Consider the following 17020-nt stretch of genomic DNA (forward strand, 5'->3'; position numbering starts at 1 on the left):
ACTACAATTTCATAGCTTATGATTTATTTTTTTAAAGTACAATTAAGGATATGAGATTCAAACCACATACTTTTTTATTACTAAGACACTGGTATGCTAATTAAATTATGCTCGGTTTGGCATATGAATATTAACATCAAAGCAAAACTACAAAATCTCGTTGTATCGATGAGGACATCAAAAACTCGATCGATCTCTAAAATAGTATAATATTGTCCACTCTTAACAAGACACGTTTTACTTTTTAGAACTCCAAAAATACTCGTACCAATATGACCTTAGGTTGAACCTAACAGTCTGCCACTTCAGCTTTTGGTCCTCACTTCTAATTTGTAGTTCGTTAGAATTAAGAAGGCTCTAGAATTTCTCTTACCTCGCGAAAACGTTTCTCCCGCTCACCTCATTCGATTCACTCAGAGCTTTGCTTCTTCGTCTAGATTCATGGCGATGGCGTCTACGTTCGTCACAGTGCCAAAACTCTCTATCAACAGGCCTAATTCACCTTCCGTATCTGCACGGCGACTAATAATCGGTAAGCTGAGGAGTAACTCCATTGATAGATTGTTGCATTTTCTTTTCTCGATCAATTTCTGTCGCAGTCCGTCTTCTGAATTTCTGGATGATTTTTCTTCTTGAGTTTTGGATAGGAGGATTGCGAAGTAGCACTTTGAAAGTCAGCGCAATTTCTAAGAAATTGGAGCCTGCGAAAGTAATTTTCTCTCTTTTTCTCCCGAAATCTCTTCTGCGTTTTGAGATTTTTTTTCCGTCCTTTCTTTCTTATGTGTTATTGAACTCGTGGACTTGATTTCCATTCTTATTCTTGACATTCTTTTATGCTTGTGGATTTCAGGTGGTTCCTCAAGCTGATAGAGTTCTCGTCCGTCTTGAGGAGCTTCCTGAGGTAAGCTTACGCTCAACAAAAATGGCGAATGAATGTTTCGAATTCTGTAACTCGTAGAAGTTGTTTGATGGATTGAAAACTGTAACAAGTTCCAAAAATTTGACATATTTTATACTGCGGCAGAAATCAGCTGGTGGAGTTTTGCTGCCTAAATCAGCTGTCAAATTTGAGCGATATCTTGTGGGAGAGGTGAGGAAAATCCTTCTACTACAGTTGCAATTTTCTCTGTATTTATTCCTGTGACAGAATGTGTTTGATAATCCATATTATGTTTTTGTCAGATTCTATCCGTTGGAACAGACGTTGGAGGAAATGATATTGCACCTGGAAAGAAGGTAATTGAGGATTTTAATTTAGCTAATTTTCAAGCTGTAATTTTGTTCCATAAATTTGGTTTTTCTCAAGTAATGGTGAGTTGTTAGTGCTTTTATTAAGGGAAGCAGTTTTTTTAATAAGCACTTTTAGATTGTACTTTTAAATGGTTTTTGTAGCGCTTTTAAAATTTTCAAAAACTCTTGCAGCTAAGTAACTTTGTATTTGGAATGCATTTTCAAGTGTTTAATTTAAAAAATAAGTCATTTAAAAAAAAAAATATAGAGCATTTAGCAACCATAAATGAGTTTTTTGAAAAACACTTTTTTCTCGCAATCCAAATGCCCTAAACATGTTTTTTTAGCTATTTGGCTAGTTAGCTTAGAACATTATTTATTTTCCAAAATCGTGCTAAATCCACTCTTATTATCATGCAAACTTTTGGGATTTGTTTTTGTCTAAGAGGAGCAAATGTCTACTACCTTGCAGGTTCTTTTATCCGACATGAATGCTTATGAGGTAAGTTGTTTAGTTTGGTGGAGTTATCTTATTGGCTTCAATATTCTATCAATTGTATGGTCCAATTTTCCTTCACAATTATATATTGGTTACTACAACTGTGCTGCAATTAAGAATGCAGGCAGATGTAGGTTTTTAACCATATATCTTTGATTATTAAGGGTGTCAAAAAATTGACATAGCTCAACTGGTTAGAGGAAAGGTTTGAATTACATACTTTTATTTTAACGTTTGAACAATTGTCCTAAACAATTACATCCTTACAACTTTGAATATACTAAAATTATATTTATGGCATAAGTTTCTAATGTTTAGCATTTTGCCTATAAGCTAATTTCTTGGGGATATCAAGTATTTCGCTGAATACTGTCATTCTTATTGTATATGCGATTGATGTAAGATGGTCATTAGTGCCTCGTTAGAAAAATATATCAAGACTCTAGCTGCAGGGCCATAAGTACTAGATATGTTTCTAGGAAAAATGTTTGTCAAGCTGGCTACTTTTGGCTATGCATCCTTGGAACTTTTATCTTCTAACTTGTATCGTGTATGTTAGCTGACCCTCCCACTCATGTCATGAAGTCTATTCATGTTCAATTTTCTGCTTTCCCTGCATACATGTTCTACTTCTCTTCATTTCGGATTCCGAAACGAAAACAATGAATTTAATGTGGTTTCTAACATGTTAAATCATGGGATGAAAACATCATAGCCTCTTAATTTTACTTTACGTAGTTTTTTTTAAAAAAATCAAGGCACAATAAAGGGCTACAGTCTTCCGGAGCTTAACCGTAACGCGCAAAAAAAAAAAAAAAAAAAGTGTGGGCTCTTTTTTTAGCTCATTGTATATAAAATTACTGCATAAAGAAGAAAACGTAATTGAAGTAGACAAAAAAAAACCCTGAACACAAACAAAATTACATTTAGACTTGGTAAATTTGATTTTGTTTTTTTCAAATGAATGAAGAAGGAAAAATCCTAATTATTACTATTTTTTTAATAATAATGAAAGAATCCCAAGCTCAAGTCTTGCGCCTTGTGCTTAGGCACATACCACTCGGGTGGGCTTCTTAAAAGACTGCTAAGTAGTTAGAATTGTTGGTAGCACAGTTATAACTTTGTTATTCATTGTTACGCATGTGACAAACAAATGTATATTTGAACACAACCAATATATGTAAATATGAAACCATCAACCTCTAGGATGGTGATTGCGAGTTATGTTCAGATTGGCGAACACATTCAATATTTTGATGATGAATCCCCCCTCAATTATATAATATGTTGTAATAGATTGATTGTGAATGTTGGTGGTGGTGGTTTGTTCAGGTGGATTTGGGCACAGATGCTAAGCACTGCTTCTGTAAAGCTGGTGATTTGTTAGCTGTGGTTGAGTAGACAAGCTTCCTCCAACACTACAATGCAGATTCACATCAATTGTTTTCACTCAGATCAGTTCTCTTTCCTGATTGTCATTTGCTTATTGCTTCTGCATTATCTGAAATTCATTTATGTTTTTATTGATCTGTGTGACTTGTATAAAGATGTTAGTTATTCTCATTAGGAAGAATACCTAATATTATTTTTAAAAAAATTACTCAACCTTGAAAGAAAAACAAGAATGAAATAGTTATGCAAATATTTCTTTTACATTTTTCCATCCTAGAAAATATAAAACCTTTTTGAAATGTAACTTTCAAACTGTCTATATAGGTTAAAGTTTGTATAGTCTAGGTTTATGAAGTTGAGTCTACTATTGATTTATGAATAGTTTGCTAATCTCATAGCTCTATAAATTTTGGTGGTTGAATCTCACCACACCTAAGTAACATGACTCAATAAACCTTATTTCTCATGTGGGTTCTTTAATTTCAATTTGTAGGGATCATGTCCTATGACCCTACTTTTATAGGGGCTAATGTCTCTCTTTAATTTTGGTTATGATAGTTTTCTTTCATAAAAAATAAAAAATAAATGAATAAAATTTATTTCTTTGTATAATTTAAAAATTAAGTAATAATAATAAGGTTAAGTTACGAATTTGGTCTCTATGATTTGGAAGAAGCTAGAGTTTAGTTCCTATGGTTCTAAAAGTTAGAATTTAGTTCTTATGATTTGATAAGACTTCATACATAGTCCCTATGTTTGATAATAATTTAACCTAACAATTAAGGCTTCGTTTGATAACCATTTTGTTTTTTGTTTTTAAAAACTAAGCCCTCTCTATTTTTTAGAATGATTTTCATATTTCTTAAGTACGATAATTGAATTATTAGTTAAATTTTAAAAACAAAAACAAACTTTTTCTTGATTTTTTAAATTATTGGTAAAAAAAAAATAGATTACTAAGTAAGAAATTTAAAGGTTCAAGGAATATCTATAGGTTTAATTTTCGAAAAAAAGAAAAATCATAAATCATTTTTTTTTTAAAGTGTATGTAAGCTTAAGTTTTTAAAACAGAAAATTAAAAACAAAATACAAAATAGTTATATAGTAAAAGTCTTTTACCTCTCAAAATCATCAGTCAAAACCCCCCTTTAATTTTTGTTTGTTCTTCATAAAAGTCTATCCTTTTAGTAATGATTTGATCGAAAAAAGTAATGTGATTAGGCAGGTAATTTTATTTTAGAACTTTTCAAATACAAAAGATCAAAACCATGATTCATGTGGTTGTGTAAAACGATTAACAAAATCCAAGTCAAATCTCTCAGATCTAACAAATTCTTAATGTTAGTTATGTGGTTTATAATTTGCGTGGTTCCTTATTTATAATATATACGAAATTCCCCCAATTGACTTAATTACTTTATTTGCATGTGGATTTGTTCATCATACAACCTCCTTTTCTTTTCCTTTTTTTTTTTTTTTTTGGTTCTATATACATTATTGGATAATGGTCCTATCTAAAAATAATAATAATAATAATAATAACCTCAATTATACTTGATTCACAAACATCCCTAATTATGAATTTAAACATCTGCAACTTTACTTATAAATTTGTCAAAATGTGATTGGATAATTGTGACTGCTGGAGCAAACACAACCACCGGAAAGATGACGTCACTGATACCGGTACCATTTCTGGAGGTATTTAGTCATCCTTTTCAACGTATTCAAATTCATCTAATGGATAGGATTACCCAATCTTGGCATTTGGGTCCTACATTCTAAAATATATTCTTTTGTTTCTCCTATTATTCTATTTTATCGTAGGTTTTGGAATACCAAAAACAAGTTTAGAATTTAGATGAAATTATATATATATATATATATCTTTAGATGCATCGTTGATTTATGTATTTATTTATTTATTATTATTATTGTTATTACTATTATTATTATTTTTTGTAGTTGAAGTGTGCTGGAAAAAGACGTGCATTTAAAAAAAATGATGTTTTAAAAAAAAAAAAATCACTAATTTTATGTTATTAATCATTGAAAAGAAAAACTAATTTAGAAAATTAAAGTCCCATTTAGTAATATTTGGTTTTTTGTTTTTTGTTTTTTGTTTTTGAAAATTAAACTTATAGACACTATTTTTACTAATAAATTTCTTTATTATTATTTACTTTTTACTAGTAGCTTAAGAAACTAACCAAAAATTGAAAACTAAAAAAATGTAGTTTTTGAAATTTTGTTTTCTTTTTAGAATTTGGTTAAGGATTCAACCATTGTACTTAATAAATATGTAAATTATTGTTAAAAAAAAAAAAGGAGGAAATAGACTTAATTTTCAAAAATGAAATTATTATCCAACGAGGTCTAAATTTGCATGAATTTCAAACTTCTAGATTGCACAAATGTTCTTTCAACTTTAGGGTTTTTTTTTTTTTTTTTTTTAAAGGAATGGGGATATATTATAATTGTTGAGAATAGAAACTCCATTTTTGGGATTATAAATAAGAGGGAGAGACAGAAAAACAGGAAATTGGAAGCTGTGGTATTTGCAGAGGAAAAACAGGTAGCCAGCTTGTATTGTTTTCCAAATCCAAACTAACTGTCCCAATTCAACTACTTTTTCCCCCTTTAACTTCTAAAAAACCAGTCACCAAACATTCATTTTCCCACTTATTATTATTATTATTATTATTATTATTTTGCTTTAATAAACAATAAAATTTGTGTTCCCAAAAAAAAAAACATTTCATTTGATTGTGTGACCTGTTTGTTTTCACAAATTAGAAATTTCCAAATCCAATCAAACACCATATGAAAACTTCTTTATTCTTTTTTAATGTAAGAAGGCCATTTCCCATTAGGAAATTTGGAAACCCAATCTCACATGGCTTATAGCAGAATAAGTGGATGAGATGTGACTTCTATTTTACTTTCTGCTTTCAACCAAACTCCCCCATTGACATCAAATTTGTCAACCATATAATATAATACATATTTTTACTTTATTCATTATTCGAATAATGTACTTGGTTTATTTTCTACTTCTAATTAATTTCTTTTGGAATTATATCGAGAGAGAAATTTCTACAATGCTGATTTTTTTTTTTTTTTTTTTTTTTTTTAACAATATGTGAGATGATGAATCGAATATCTAACCTCAAATCGACTGTATAAGTTTCATGTTGGTCAATAAATTTAATTTAATTGACAACATACAACCCATAATAATTATTATAATAGGTTAAAATTATTCTTCCCCTATTTCTCAATAAAAGAACTTTCAATTTTCTTTTATTAAGTGGCAAGTATAGATTTCAAATCTCCTACTTAGATCTAGAAACATGAAATGTCATAGGATTAGAAACGGTAAATTTTTAAAATTACAAATTTAGTCAATTTAGTTTTGAACTTGGGGGTTTATTAGACATAAAATTTAAATAAAATAGATCGGTCACTTATTAAATACAAAATTGGTAGTTCATAAACCTACCAAACATTTTATAAACTTCTTGTAATTTAACCAATTAAAAACTATTTTACAACATTTGATAATATATGTTTAAAGTATTTGATGGACAGTTTTTTCTTTTAGAAAATTAAAGAAACTAAAATTCTTTTTCCATGAAAAAAGTAGCCTGAAGAATATTCCTATTTGTTAAGAAACAAGAACAATGAGTCTTCTTGTATTCACAAATAAGACCTATAATTCATCATAACAAACAGGGCACATTCTCAAAAAGAAAAACAATGGAGAAATAAATCAAAACCCAAAGAAAGAAAGAGAGAGAGAGAGAGAGATTTTGTTTACCTCTTACAAGTAGCAAGAATCTCAGAAAGCTCGAGAGGCACCTATAATCTTGGCCTCTTTATTTTCAGCAATTCACTTTCCTATTTTTTCCTTCTTTTCTTTTCTTTTTTTGGCTAACAATTTCAACAAACAAGCAAAGCAATGATTCCCACAAAATCATTCATTACATATCAACAAGATTTTACACCATAATTCGTTTATAATACAGTAAAAATTCATGAATAATTGCAACATAAGTTCATATAAACTTGAAAAATAAATAAATAAATAGGGAACGGAATATATATATTTTTTAAAAATATGAGTTTATTAGCTTCAATGCCACGATGGGAAACTTTTATTTACTTTAATCCAAGCCAAAACGAGGTTGTAGGAAAGAAGGAACAGAAAAATCTCAGCAATCTTTTTCAGCTTTTTGATTAAATGCCAACAAAATAATATTTTGGTGTAAAATCGTGAAATTATATATTCACAGGATTACCAGCTTTAATCTCAGCCGTTGACATAATCAAAAGGATCAAAAAGAAGAGGAATCTTGACCGTCCGTGTTCAATAAGGCAAAAGAAAATTTTGCGTACCATCGGCCGGCCATTACCCAATTTCCAAAAATTGCAAATCCTCTGCCGTGTAGAGTTTAGGGTTAATTATATGTAATTACGATTATACTCCTGAAAACCATCGGAATAGCTCGCTTATTTCCTCGCCGACGCGGCTGTTCTCTTGTTCCCATTCTCCGCCGATGGTCACCTCACTCCGTCGACTACTTCCGGTGAAGAATCTGCCGGAGCCTCGGAAAGACAGTGCACGAGATGATACCGAATTGGAGAGTCTATCCACGTAGTCCTTCAGCCAATTTCTTCCGGAGCCCACTTCCGCCGCTAGGCTTCGCTCTACCGATGCAGCTGATACAGGAGCTTCAACGTCCTCCTTATCAGAGACGCTCCTCCGGTGAGCATTAGTGAAGTTAACTTCTGAATCTTCTTCCACGAAATATTCGAATGATCCTATCGAATAGGATCGCCTTCCTTCACCAGAGTCAGAAGGAGCCTGCCTGCGGCTAATACTGCCAATCTCGAGCCTAAAACTGTCTCCGGCGCGACCTTCGGCCGCGTAGGAAGCCATAGATGCCTTCATTACATCAGATTCGGAGGCGAAAATAGCAGAGCGACAAAGAGGACAACTCTGATTCGATTGAAGCCAAGTATCGACGCATTGAGCATGAAAAGCATGACAACAAAGCGGAAGAAGACGAAGCTGATCTTCCGCCTCAAATTTCGACAAACAAACAGCACAATCGGCGGCAGCAGTGGAAGAACGGCGCGTGACGGAGGAGAAAGAAAACAGAGGAAGGGTTTCGATCGGAGAAAAGGAATTAGTACATCGAACCGCATTTTGCTCTGCCGGAATGATGCGGCGACTAGAAACAGCCGACGACGATGACGATCCCGGCACAGCAGAGAGGCGGAGAAGACAACGCCGGTTAAGGTACCGAAGAACAAGGCAGAGAATGACCGAAGCAAAAGCGGTAAAAGCGAGAATCGTAAGAATGATTAAGATGCTCGGACTCAGATTCTTCAGCGAAGAAGAGTGACTCGCGGCCGGTGTCGGAGGAAGAGGAGGAGAAGATGAAACATAATCAATGACAGAGCCTCCAAAATCGTCCGGCAATGGTGGCGGCGGCGGAGATGCCATTGCAGTAAATTTGCTAGTTTTAGAGAGAGAGAGGAAAAAATATGGAGGAGAGGGAAAGAGTGTAAATGGTGTAAATGAGCGGTCAGTTTTTTTGGGCAGTCTCTTGGTTTCATTAAGTTGAGGGAAGGAAGAGAGAGAATTTCAGTTGGTGGAAGACACGTGAGACGCACGTGATAAATGGATTGAGAAAGGCAAGCAACACGTAACGTAATTTTCTTTTATTTATTTATTTATTTTTACTTTTTTGGCAAAGGAAAATATATATATATATATATACTAATATATATTACAACAATACGGAGTCCAAAGCTTAGCTGAGAGTGTGTCGGAGGGAAATTATTACTACTTATCTTTTCTTAATAACATTTCTAAAATGTTTCTTTCCTAAATCTTTCCTCTCATAGGATAATTCATAATTTCAATTTTATTTTTTTTGTATTTTTGTAAATGAATAAATTTATACCATTTATTTAAATCAGTAATTAAGTTGTTTTATTAAATAAACAAAATTAATTTTACTTTCAAATTAAGTTAGTTAATAATATTAAGATTAATATGTGATAAATGTCTCTCATTTATGGATATCGACGGTTATTTTATCAACATCTTAACGAATATAGCAACTTATTGATGGGTATTTCAATAGTAAGAAGTAGAATATTATTTATTTATTTATATAGAGATTGTTATAGTCTCATTTTGGAACCTTTTAATTCGTGTAATTGGCTTCCTGATATTACATATATCAATAAAACATTCTCTAACGCTACAATTTTGTTATTTAATTTGGTCTAGTTGTAATTATCTCATATATTTTGAAGTCGTTTAAAGTTTTGAAATTTAATGTTAATTTTTTGTTTACACGATTTTATAATTTGAAGAAATATTTTATTTTATTTATGTACAATATAGTGTGAGAGTTCAAACTCTATATTCTATAAAGTAACATGTTTTGGTCTTTATTAGATATGTTTGGATTTTACTTTTAGAGTCGTAACCATACGTTGAGAGATCAAGTTAATAAACATAAGAACTTTCTCTGTCATTAATTTAATTGAATAATTAATTTCAACATACTTGATTGATGCATTGAGAGGTATAGACCCTAAAATGAAACAAGCATGGAGAGGCATATATATATATATATATATATAAACAGTGAACATAAAGTACCAATTTTCATACAAATTTAATCAAGATCGAATCAAATTATAATAGTATATTAGTTTTTACATTCTTACTATCACATATGAGATAAGAGATTCAAACTTAGTACTCCATAAAATAGATTTATGATTAAAATATTATTTTAAACTATTTATAAATATCATATAATTCAATTGTTCTCAAATTAATTAAAAATGTATTTATATATCTAACTCTCAAGTTGATTATTAGATATATACTAAGATGAGTTTGGAATATTATTGAGTGGACAAGAAGTAGTCTATTGAGTGTATTTTTCAAAGTTGTTATAATGTTTAGCTAGATAATCAAAAGTAACCTTTAAAAATATATTTATATTATTAAAAAAAAACTAAAAATATCGACTTTTTACAGAAGTTGTGTTAAACTACTATAATTTTCATTATTAATACCTCCTATAATTTTAATTAATTACACGTGGGCTAAAATACTTGTACGTTTATTTTTTTATGAGAATACGTTTCTAATACTAAAGGTTTTTAGGTTAAAAATAATTTCTCGTCCATAAACTTTCATAATATAATAATTTAGTCCGTAAATATTGATTTGTAACGATTTAGTCCCTGTACTTTTAATTTTGTAACAATTTAGTAATGAATTTCAATCTGTAATAACTTAGTTATTGTACTTTAAAATTTGTAACGATGTAGTCCCTATCATAAAAATTAGTGTTGGGATTTAATAAATTTTTTTGTATAAATAAGCCGATAAACAAATTAGAGACTCGATATTTGTATATAATACAAAATCTACATCATAAAATAATAAAGTTTTTAAGAACTAAATTGTTACAAATTTAAAAGTACAAATATCAAATTGTTATGTATTAAAGTTTAGAAATTAAACCGTCACAACATTGAAAGTATAGAGATTTAATCGTCACAAACGAAAGTTTGGAGACTAAAAATGATATAATAAAAAATTTATTATTATTATTATGGGTATATTTGGAGGTGTGGCATTTAATATGGTTAATTTAATTTCACACCTGCCAACGTACATTATATTTATATATAATAATTTAATAAAATGTGGGTGAGAAGTGTAAATGCAGCCGTGGCCGTGGGTCTGGTGCACAAATCGGATGGGGCCCACATCCTTTTAGTGGGTCCCACACTCTCCATTATCTGATTCAATCATCACCCCACTTGATCATTTGACACGTGGACGGTTAGAACCTCGTACCATACACATGCCCGCATCCAATAGTTTCTTAATTAATTTATTTTATTTTAATATAGTTTCTAAATATAGATTTAGCGCATTGATAGGAAAATATTAATAAATTTAATCCTATTATTAAGAATGTAATCAACCAATCAATCAAATGATTCAAATCCAAATTGAAGCAGTATGATGATTTTTTTCTAAACATTTTTTTTGTGTGTGTGTGAGCTCAGATCTTTTGTAAATCGGAGTTCCATTCTGATATCATTATTAGAAAGAGTAATATATTGAATGATTCTTTTTTTTTTTTTTACGTTCATAGGCTGTATTTCATGAATATTTTGGTTAAATTATACCAAAAATTTTGAATCTTGGAGTATGTTTTAATTAGAAAATTTTTTACAAATAGAAAAAAATATTAAATTATTACATAAATAACAAAAAAAAAAAAAAAAAATATAGGACACTTATAGATTTTTACGTTCATAGGCTGTATTTCATGAATATTTTGGTTAAATTATACCAAAAATTTTGAATCTTGGAGTATGTTTTAATTAGAAAATTTTTTACAAATAGAAAAAAATATTAAATTATTACATAAATAACAAAAAAAAAAAAAAAAAACTATAGACACTTATAGATTTTTATTGGCGTTTATCAGTGGCAACTATTTCTATGATAGATATTAATAAACTTCTATCCGTCTCTATCGACCTCTATAAAAGAATATTAAAATTTTGTTATTTTATGTAAATGGTTTCTCTTATTTTTCTATTTTTGAAAACCCCTTTTTAATTATGCCTCTACATGACGTAATGTTTCATTTTTACGAAATTTGAGATTTTATGTTTTTTTTTTAAAAATGCCGCAACTAATGTATAAAAATTAGAAAGTGTATATGATTTTGTTTATCTATGGAAGATGAAGATAATGTATACAAATTAGAAAGTGTATATGACTTTATGTATTGTTAGATTTTTTTTTTTTTTTTAACATCAATTCAACGAATTTATATGAAAGATATTGTGTATGATGTCATGCGTATCTTTTAATTTTTACATATTAAGTGTCACACGAATGGAAAAAATCTAATAACATCTTTAAAACAATTTTCAAAACTCAAAAGTAGAAATAAATTTTTTCAAAATAAATAAGCACAGTGAATATTTTCTAACACTCTTACATTCAAAATTAATGAATTTATATATCATACTATTTTCATGGTTTTTCACCTAGGACCCTTCTCACCGGTTGGTTTTTGTGGAATATATATAAAAAATGGTAATTTACTAATTTAGCAATTTTGACGTACAAATGAAAATATTGTTTTTAAAATAATAAGTATTTCTGATACAATATCCATTGATTCCAAATAACTTAAAAGACCCATGAATATAATATCAGTATATTTTTATTCGGAACCTTTCATAGAAATTTCATGCATAAAAATATTATTATTATTTAGTTAATTTTAAAAAAGTAGTCTGAAGAATTAAATTTAAAATTTGCAAAAAAAAAAAAAAAAAAAAAATAGGGACACAAATTTAAGAATAATTAAAATAATAGAGATTAGACTTAGTTAAAAACATACAAGTTAAAATATAATGAAATCCACCATACAACCAAGTTTTAAAATATAAATTTTGATAAAAAAAAAAAAAAATATCGAGATATTAATTTTACGAAAGTTCCAATGGAAATATCGATTTCTATGGATATATCTTGAAAAATTATAAAAACAAAAAATTAAAAAAATAAATTTAAATTAGTAAATCAATATTACATAATTTTTAAACAAGTTAATACGTCTATTATATATAATATATTTATATTGGTGATATTTTGTTACTTAATTTTTATGTTTCATGGATTCTTCTTAATATTGAACTTATGGAAATATAGAAATATCGACATATCGATGAAAATTTAATACTATGAGTACGATGAAGAAAATAATATTTTACTTCTCTCACGATGTAAATCATACCGATTAAGTTGAGTCGATCGAATTTTTCGAGTTATGGAATTTTTTAAACTACTTAATGTGAATATGTATATTATATGATATGATGGAGCGGTGATGCATGAATTGAAGACTTAAGAAAATGATTAATTATATATAAATAAAAATAAATAAATAAATAACAATAAAGTATTGAATCCCATTATGTTAATTTAGTGAAAAAAATAATCCACAAACTCATCATTACTTGTGTTGAAAATAAAAAGAAAAGAAAAAAAAAATGGAATTTTGACAGATCAAAAATGTTGTTTTGTTTCCTATTTCGACGCACTTGGGATTCTGTGCATTTCATTGCTTCATCGCCACTCCTCGCATGTCTACCTTTTCTCACCTTAAACTATATTACTATCTCTTCTCTCTCATTTCTTTTCTTTTCTTTTATATTTATATTCTTTGTTTCTTTTATTAATTCTGTCTTAACTTTCTTAAAAAATTATTTCATTTAATCATATATCTAATTGAAAACTTTGAGAATTGTGTAACATAAGTTCTTAAATACTATTTCACTCAAATAAAAAATCGAACTTTTGATTTTGAGATTGATGACACTTCATGTCAGTTGAATTATACTCATTTAAACTATTTTCTTTCAATTTCTTATGGTGATTTGTAATTTTATAATGTACAATAGTTAAATTCTTAACTAGATTTAAAAAACAAAAATAAATTTTAAAATGTACTTTTTTGTTTTAGATATTGGTTTAGTTTTGAAAACATTGGTACAAAGTAGATAACAAAACAATAAATTTAGAAGTGGAAAGGTGTTTATAAGCTTAATTTTAAAAAACTAAGGGCATTTGATAATGTTATCATTTACTGTTTTCTATTTCAGTTTATCATTTTTGAGAAACGACTTGTTTGATAAAAAAAACTAAAGACCAAAACCTAATTTGGTAACTATTTAATTTTTTTTATTTTTAATTTTTGAAAATTATGCCTATAAATATTACTTCCACATCTAAATATCTTAAATTTCTATCTACTTTTTACTAATATTTTCGAGGAAAAAAAACCAAAATTTTTTAAATTTCTAAAAATTCTCTCGTTTTTCTTGAACTTGAAACTGGTAGAGTTTCACCTCAATAAATTTGTATTTTTTTAACTAAAAAATTAGGAAATTTGTGCCAACAAGAGCATAGCTCGACTGGCATAATGTTCGTACTATCAAGATCAATCAAATTTAAAAGTTAATTAAAATATGAATTCTATACAAAATTAAGAATTGGGAAACCTCTTAGTACTTTTAAATATTCGAAAACTCTCACGACACTAAAAAAAAAAAATCATTTATTAAACCAAAGTTTTGAGATTTATTAGTAACATTTTTTAAAACACAAATATATATACTAACATTCTACTTTTCATCATTTATACATTAATTATTTGAAATTGTTATTGTTTTTATCAATGACATAAAAAAAATAATTACGTGCATGAATTCACATGATGTTTATTGTTTTTTATGGATCGCTTTTTAGTTTTATAATTATTTGAGGGGATCAAATTATTTACCTGCTAAGATAATAATATTAGATGTTTTATCAACTAATGGTTATCACTCGAGAAACTATTAATTGTGTACAATATAATATTTTTTACAAAATTTAAGTCAGAGGTAATGTTTATAAATTATTGCTAGTAGAAAAAAAATCAATTTTGATCTTAAAACTTTGTCTGATTTATCAAACTTGACATATTTTATCAAATTTAATACAATTATCTAAGTTGGAGATACAAATGGATGAAGTTTAATGTTTTGGATTAAAATGCATACAACCAATCAGTCTTTAAGGTTTAAATTGGTGGAGTTAAACATTTAGGGTTAAAATTGGTATAATCTATCAAATTAGGTAAAAAAAAAAAAAAAAAGAACTTTTCAAAAAATATATATGTGTAATATACTAAAAATGAGCAATCTTAGAAAAAAAAAAATAAATTTAAACTATTTTGCTCGTTTATCAATTTTGAAATTTACATGCTATGACACTTGCAATTAATTCTACCAATAATTTCACTCTTATTAAATTATCTACTTTTAAATTAGAAAATGAATGCTTAATTAACGCTCACCCACGTTTTCTTAATGTAATTTAATAATTTAAATAAAATATAAATTCATCACTTATTTCATTTATAAATTTATAAATATATCATTAATAAATAATTATAAATTTTACAATAAGTAATTCTTATATATATCATTTTTTAAAAAAAGATAATTAATTATAAATATTATATTGATTATCAATAACAATAAAGAGAAGCAATACAAAAAGTTTTTTACGATTTCTTTTTCTTTTAATTATAATTAATTATAGAACTTCTGAAGTTTTTGAAAAACCAAGTCTCGTAACATTTTATCATCTACTACTATAAAAATGACAGTTTTTTTTCATCTTTTTTTTCATATATTTTTCTAGGATTCTATTTTCTTTCTTTATTTTTGTTTTTGTTTTAATTTCAACTCATTGTTCTCGAATGTATATTTAACCGATGAGATTATTTGAACAGAACTCTAATCGTTTGTGAAACTTTACAATTGCATTTACCATAAAATATCACTATATTTTGGAGAAGATATTAGAATAACGGACCTTGCAACTTTCCGTTAAAAGAGTAAAAAATTTGAACACAAACATAAGTGCACTTTAAGGTAAGACAATGTCGGCATATGCTTTTAAGAGGATACTGATGTTAATATTTTTAAAGCATTAAACCAAAGTGGGAGCTTCTGTCCCACGTATATGAAGTTTGATTTTATGAATATTATTTTAATTAATCTCGAAAGATTTCAAGATGTTTGTGCACGTTATTTTAATATTTAGTATGTTGTTTTTTTTCCAATCTATAAAATATTAAAATATTATAATCCTAGAAAAATATTTATGAATATTTATCTCATTTCAAATTCTAATTCAAAATATACTAAATATGTCACTTACAAAAGGATTACAATTAATTGTCAACATAAATATAAATTTCTTCTCAATAATAAATAGTTAACTCAATAACTATTACATATTACTTCTTAAAAAAATAATTAATGCATATTTAATGAAAAAAATATGAAAGGTTTTGAAATCCCATAAGTTTTTGCTTGATGTAATTTAGATCATTTAAAATTAAAAAGGTTAGAATGTGATTTTATATATATATAATAATTTTTTCTAGGTGATAATCTCACAAGTTTACGTCCTCAATTAGATGTAATTTAAATAATTTAAAATATCAAGATATGCAAAGTTTCATTTTATTTATATAAAATAGTATAATAAACTTTTGCATTTACTTATATATATAACATAGAATTCCTAATCACGAATCTATAAATCTAAATTTATCTATAATATATAACTTATAAAAAAACCATAACATTTTATTTTATTTTATTTACTATATATTGTCCTCTATATTTTAATTTTATTACTATAATGTCAATTTTAATCTCATATAAGTTTTAAGTGCACGGTTTAATTAAATTTGAAATAAGACAACTCTCTCTATATATATTTGAAATAAATGTATTTCATATTTAGTTTAAGGTTTTATCTAATTGCATTAATATATATATATATATAAAAAAAAAAAATTGAACAAAATCGTGGGAATGTGATGTGATGATTAAAAATTACAAGGTCACCAATTTTTATTTTACTAAAATAAAAAATTTTGCTTTTTTATTTTTGCAATAAAAATATAGTCGTAGCCTTAAACAAATTCTCATAAACATAAAAAATAAGTGTTCAAAGTAGTCGTATATTGTATGGTTTCTATTGAGTTAAAATTGAGTAATTCTTCTTTAATTTGAAGTTCTAATTTAAGGTACATGAAAGAAAGGTTAATGGTTTTTAAAGGTCGTGCAATGTTGCAAATTATCAATTTTGTATGACATTATATCAAGTTTCTCAATCTTACATCTATTAATCCATCACCCTCACAATTCAAATATTTATCGGAGATCTCAATCTAGATATATACAAACACACATGAA

General features: G+C 27.6%; 2 protein-coding genes across 2 annotated transcripts; one reads left to right on the forward strand and one right to left on the reverse strand.

Annotated features, from left to right (window-relative positions):
* Nucleotides 1–308: 308 nt before the first annotated feature.
* Nucleotides 309–3390, forward strand: LOC120072076 (10 kDa chaperonin 1, chloroplastic-like). Its single transcript, XM_039024497.1, has 7 exons — nucleotides 309–532; nucleotides 648–709; nucleotides 851–901; nucleotides 1025–1090; nucleotides 1183–1236; nucleotides 1703–1732; nucleotides 3062–3390. The coding sequence occupies exons 1-7, from the start codon at nucleotides 442–444 to the stop codon at nucleotides 3128–3130; spliced, it is 423 nt and encodes a 140-aa protein (XP_038880425.1). The 5' UTR covers nucleotides 309–441; the 3' UTR covers nucleotides 3131–3390.
* A 2165-nt stretch (nucleotides 3391–5555) lies between these two features.
* Nucleotides 5556–8851, reverse strand: LOC120072177 (E3 ubiquitin-protein ligase ATL4). The gene has a single exon (XM_039024588.1). The coding sequence runs from the start codon at nucleotides 8631–8633 to the stop codon at nucleotides 7602–7604; it is 1032 nt and encodes a 343-aa protein (XP_038880516.1). The 5' UTR covers nucleotides 8634–8851; the 3' UTR covers nucleotides 5556–7601.
* Between the last annotated feature and the right edge of the window lie 8169 nt (nucleotides 8852–17020).

The sequence above is a fragment of the Benincasa hispida genome, chromosome 1, assembly GCF_009727055.1.
Source record: "Benincasa hispida cultivar B227 chromosome 1, ASM972705v1, whole genome shotgun sequence".
NCBI classification, from domain to species: Eukaryota; Viridiplantae; Streptophyta; class Magnoliopsida; order Cucurbitales; family Cucurbitaceae; genus Benincasa; species Benincasa hispida.

What these genes read in the sequence shown, in the direction of transcription:
- LOC120072076 (XM_039024497.1), top strand. Translation starts at nt 442, where the DNA reads ATGGCGATGGCGTCTACGTTCGTCACAGTGCCAAAACTCTCTATCAAC. An exon ending in AGAAATTGGAGCCTGCGAAA is followed by an intron (nt 710 to 850) that starts GTAATTTTCTCT and finishes TGTGGATTTCAG; the next exon opens with GTGGTTCCTCAAGCTGATAG. An exon ending in AGCGATATCTTGTGGGAGAG is followed by an intron (nt 1,091 to 1,182) that starts GTGAGGAAAATC and finishes TGTTTTTGTCAG; the next exon opens with ATTCTATCCGTTGGAACAGA.
- LOC120072177 (XM_039024588.1), bottom strand. Translation starts at nt 8,633, where the DNA reads ATGGCATCTCCGCCGCCGCCACCATTGCCGGACGATTTTGGAGGCTCT.